The sequence below is a fragment of the Castanea sativa genome, chromosome 10, assembly GCF_040712315.1.
Source record: "Castanea sativa cultivar Marrone di Chiusa Pesio chromosome 10, ASM4071231v1".
Classification (NCBI taxonomy): Eukaryota; Viridiplantae; Streptophyta; class Magnoliopsida; order Fagales; family Fagaceae; genus Castanea; species Castanea sativa.
Genome location: NC_134022.1, coordinates 32,995,841 through 33,001,370, shown reverse-complemented (window position 1 = coordinate 33,001,370; position 5,530 = coordinate 32,995,841). Strand labels below are relative to the sequence as shown.

Genomic DNA, 5,530 nt, shown 5'->3' with positions numbered 1-5,530 from the left:
TAAAAACATCCAAACAAGGTGGAGGGTAATCATTCTCCTCTACTCTCCTCTCCACTACTCCCCTCCCCTCTACTCCCCTCTACTCTTCTCTCTCTCTAAACTCCCAAACAGGCCATAAAGCTAGAAGCCTAGAAGAGTGAGAAAGGAAAATATTGTTTTGTCCACCGGTTTAAAATTGAAGCCCAAGAATATAGGCTATGGCTGACTGTCAGGTTGAGTAAATGAGATGGCAAAAATACAGAAATAACAAGAGAAGAGAGGAAGAAAGAGAAGGCAAAAACGCAGAAATAACAAGAGAGGAGAAAGAGAAGATTACTGAGACAAAGAAAGAGCAAGAGAGAGCGGTATAGAGAAAAAGAATGAGAAGAAACTATGATGTGATCTCAAGTCTCAATGTCTAACAGCATCTTACGGTTTTTGAAGCTACAACTATGGAGATCTACTTCTGTAAGCCTGTAGATAAAATTTTTTTTTCCCAGCTTTGACTGGAATCGTGAGAACCGACCACAGTTTTCAAATTCGGGCGGTTCCACCGCGGTTTGCACGGTCCATTGGCTTTTGTTGTGTAGAACGGATTTTGGAGTTTAAAGAACCGTTTCTAGGAGCAGTTCCTGATTAACCCGGTTGAATCGTACGATCTGGTCCAGGTTTTAAAAACATGTTGTTGCAACTTCAAGATATAACAAACCATGTTTATAAACTCAATGCGAATCAAAAGATATATGATAATCCATATTCACTAGTTGGGATAAATTCCTGTGAATTAAATTAATATAACTTAAGCAACAGAGAAACTAGAAATCTACGAAAGTGTCAATAAAATTAACCAACAAGAACACGCTAAGAATTACTTGGAAAATCCTCAAGTGGAGATGGAAAAATCACGAGGAAAAATTGATTAATCCGCTATAATAAAAAATGAAAATTACAACACTCAAATTATACCCAAAACTTGAGTTCATAATAAATTAGAAAAACACAATAATACCTCTAGGAACAGATACAACCTCACCACATAGCCTGATAGAAAATCTTCAACTTTTTGTGGTTCTACACCTAAAGAATCTTCTTATAAAAAGCCTACAATTTATCTTGTGTCTGGAACAAGAATCTTCTTAAGAAAAACCCTCAATTTATCTTGAACAAAGGAAAATTCACATTTTCTTTAAGCACTATTTTTTTTTTTTTCAGTTAGTTGCTCTCCGCGTGCTTCTCTCTCTATTTGTGTTATTGGAACCACATACACAAGTTTATCTAAAAGAAGTAGCTGCCTGACACTCCAAATGATAATCCATATAGACTTATAATAGTAAAGAAGAATATGAATGAGTGGTTGGAAGAGGAGATGTAGTAAGGGTTAGGGGGAACGATTGATGTTTCACAAAAGATTGAGAGGTCTATACTTCCATTGTTGCTATGGCATTTGTAAGGATTTACTCAACTTTAACACCCCTCCTTCAAGAATTACCTTATACGCTCATTCCATGGAGCGGTCCCTCACAAACTTGAGAACCCTAGAAGCATCAGATCCATAAACCCAGCCACCCCCACAAAACCCCAAAAAATTAATAAATAAACCTTCCCTGTCCATTGCTATTTTTATACTCTCCTTATTAGTGGCAATCATCTTGGGGGGGAGACGGAGCAGAAAAGGCTGCATCACATTGCAATTTGCAATTCACTGTGTCTGTCATTAAGGGAAATATGAAATCCGGATGAGCAATCCGCCCGCAGTGAGCAACTATTTAGCTACGTGAATTCGGAAAGTTCTCTCCCAGAGCATCATCAACTTGGTTTGTTTGCTGCTTCCATTGAATCATGAACCTAAATTCCTAATGCATGCACGAGTTTCACTATTCGATTTCGTAGAATCCTCCTCTTAATTTCAAATCGATTAATTTCTTTAGCAAAATTAAATATTGCAAATATTTAAAATGACAACTTGTACAATATTAGATAATATTATAAAAGAGATAATAAGGCTTGGCGACTTGTTTGCAACTCCAAATAGTTATAAATTTTTTTGTACTAATTTGGATGTTTGAAGCTGATACCAAAGAACATATTACCAAAAAAGAAAAGAAGCTGATGAACACATCACGACCAACTTAATTCATAGCAAACCCAAAAAATACTCAGTAGTGGCTTGATCTCATCAGGCCGATACGTTTGTCAGCCTCACAAATATCACTTAGGGATCCCCCACCGCCAGGGAGCACGGTTCTTAAATATTGTTCGTCAAGGTTCCTTCCAGAAAAGGTGGTTCTTAAATATAGTTCATTGAGGTTCCCTCCAGAAAAGGAGTTTATTCAAGGAAAAGAGCATTCTTTTCTTTTCTTTTTTTGGCTAAACAGGATATAGCATTCTTCTCACATAAATGATGGATGAACTTAGTCGATGAAGCCTACACTATCACGTGGGAGGAAGTAACATTGCTAGTAAAATGCGGTCGAATTACTTGTCTATGCAATGCAGTAGCATGTAAACAGAACCATAATAAGGAATATTAGTTTATTGAAACCAGCAGCGAAACACTACAGTTTCTAGAGATGAAAAAGACCCAAGTTTAATTTAATTAGTAAGGTCCAATTCACAAAGAAATCATCTTCCTCTAAATGTGGAGGTAACAATCCATAAAGACATAAGTAAATTGATACTAGAATAAACCAAGCATATATAATAGCTTAAGAACTAGACACATAAAAGGAGAACTCAAACCACTAAATCATATCTACTCGTCGTACTCCTGGTACTGCTTGAGAACCTGAGCACAGCCAGACAATGCCTTCTCCTTCATGAAGCCCATTGCATTAGCAAAACGTTTTTGTGATGCAATCCCATTGAGACCGGTGAGAATGACACGGGCACGGTCACGCCCTGGGGAAACTGTTGCACAGTCACTCTGGGGGCTGCTAACAAGCATAGCATCACAAAGCTGGTCCTGGTGGTCCTCATCAACCTCGATATTGTAGGTTCCAGTCGAGTCGGTTGTTGCCTCCTTGCTGTATACGAGTTCCATTGTGCTCCTGTTTTTGCATTCCACTCTAACCTTGGCACCTATGGATCAGATCAACAATTAAATGCGCTATACTACTACATAAATAAAAGAATGGACCAATTCAATCGTTTCATGTTATAATTTTTCAATCGTTCCTGTACTTCCTAGCTTTTAGAGAAAACGAGAATTTCTATTCTTCAATCAAGAATGATCCATTGTTCAAGAAAATATAATAACTTAATTTAAAAATTAAAAAAAAAGGAACATAATCTAGATGTTACGGAGTCGGTCCGCTACCTCCATATGAATTAGTTGACAAAGATCAATCATTTCTTGAGGACCAAAGTTTACTTTGACGCAGCGTTACAATTTATTTATTATTTTTATCACTTTCATTGGTTTTGATTAAGTAATTATATTGACCAAATTTTAGTTTTTAGACAACTGAACTAGTATTTTTTTTTTTTAATAAAAAAAATTAAAAATACTAGGCAGGATTTTCATTCTATGCCTAATTTAAACAATATACGGTGTCCAATCCTCTACCCCTAATCCAAACAATACCTTAAATCAACATCATTCAGAATTAGATCCAAACAAGACAAAACAAAACATCACAGAGTCAGAGTCACATAATGCTAGTTAGTTTCATAGATCCGCTAAATAAAAGTCACAGACCTAGAAACAGTTACTACTAGATCCCTTTATACCCCACTTGAAAATTGAAATCAGCAACATCAGTAACACATAATTAAAAACGACAACTAACGCAACACATATAAAACTAGAACATAAGATGAGAAAACAACGTAAGTACCGGGAATGTAGGTTGTGGCGGAGGTTTCGAAACCGGCACGGCAGGTGTCACAGTACACGCGCCCTTGCACGTTGAATGGGTTGCTCATCGGTCGGCTGCCGAGAGCCAAAGCTGGAAGCACACACAGCACAAAGAGCAACGCTGTTTTCGCCATTTTTGGTTTTCTCAGATTTCACAGAGAGAAAGAGTTTATGAAAGGGGAAAGTGGGTTTGTGAGTAGTGAGAAGTGTGCGTTGAGAGAAGAAATGAGTAATGAGTGATAAAGAGGAGGACAGGCCTCTAGTGTGAAGTAAAGGAAAGCGCTGATAATTTTTTGGGTGGCAATCAAAGCGCGTGAGCGGTGTTCCTCTGTGTACGCATGCAGGATAAGGAAAAATGTACATCTTCATCACGAGGTGCCACGTCATTTTATGTGGGGTATTGTGATGATCAAATGTGATGAGTGAGGACACGTGGCGGTTGTAATGGAACGTGGAGCGTAGAGGAGAGAACACGGGTCATGATAGTATGCAGCTGGCAGCGTCGGTAGTCACATGGGAGACACCGATTGTCTGTTACGCAAGATAAAGCAATGTGATCATTAGCTGTATCAATTACTGCCTAAATTTATGATTTAGATTTTAGCCGCGTCAAAAAATTGGCTACGCTACGCGGCAACATTAAATTGATAAGTAATGGTATTTTCAAATTTCTGTTTAAGGTAGTAATGTCTATTGAGTATAAATTGATAAGTATTGGTATTTTCAAATTTCTGTTTAAGGTAGTAATGTCTATTGAGTATAAATTGATAAGTATTAACATATTCAAATTTCTGTTTAAGGCAGTAATGTCTATTTAGTAACTGTCTATTTGGGGTTCGTTTATTTTATTTTGCTGAAATTGAAAATTTTTTACTGAAACTGAAAACTTTCTACTAAAAATACTATAAATAAAGGTAAAGTTAATTGAAATAATACAGTGAATTCATAAATAGTATCAAAAAGTGTAATGAGGCCTATAAATAGTAGTAAAAATAAGTTGGTAAATTTCATTAATGCCAGACGCACACTAACTAAGGTTTTTAATGATGTGAAAATTATTAATTAGTAATTGGATAAAATATAAATTTTTCTTTTTTGGTAAGAGGACTGTACTTCCTTTATTAATTAGTAGTAGATTCTGTCATTATACATTTCCTCCCTTACTAGATTTTATCATTATTGAGTTCCTTATCTATATCTAAATTTAACAACAATGCTACCTCCCCGCTGGTTTCAAAAACAAGTTTAGATCATCTTGCTAGCGCCTACCAAGTAGCAACAACCAAAATACCATGTAGCACCTTCTCAAAAAAAAAAACCATGTAGCAACAAAAATGTGGGGGAAATAAAATTACAATTATACTTTTGAAAGTGCAATGGTTTCCTCAAAAAAAAAAAAAAAAGTGCAATGGCTACTGAGTTTATTTAAGGGAGCTTAGCCCAATCAAGAGTTGGACCCAAACCCAAGCATTGGGTTTTAGAATATAAACTTCACGACCAGCCCGAGCCAAAAAGAGGCCCTTTAGCTCCCTGTTCCATTCAAATAAGATAAGCACTCACAAGTCACAAGGCCCATAATGCTATATGGAAAAATAAATAAGGTGGTTTTAACACAGATGTTGGCTCTATTGATTAATTGAATGGAGCAAAATAAGAAAAATATCATGCAAAAGGTAATAGCTATCTTCGAATTCA

General features: G+C 36.4%; 1 protein-coding gene across 1 annotated transcript; it reads right to left on the bottom strand.

The window, feature by feature from the left end:
* Positions 1-2,540: 2,540 nt before the first annotated feature.
* Positions 2,541-4,116, bottom strand: LOC142612643 (protein DOWNSTREAM OF FLC-like). Its single transcript, XM_075784761.1, has 2 exons — positions 3,816-4,116; positions 2,541-3,057 (listed from the first exon to the last, which is right to left on the bottom strand). The coding sequence occupies exons 1-2, from the start codon at positions 3,967-3,969 to the stop codon at positions 2,732-2,734; spliced, it is 480 nt and encodes a 159-aa protein (XP_075640876.1). The 5' UTR covers positions 3,970-4,116; the 3' UTR covers positions 2,541-2,731.
* Positions 4,117-5,530: the final 1,414 nt, after the last annotated feature.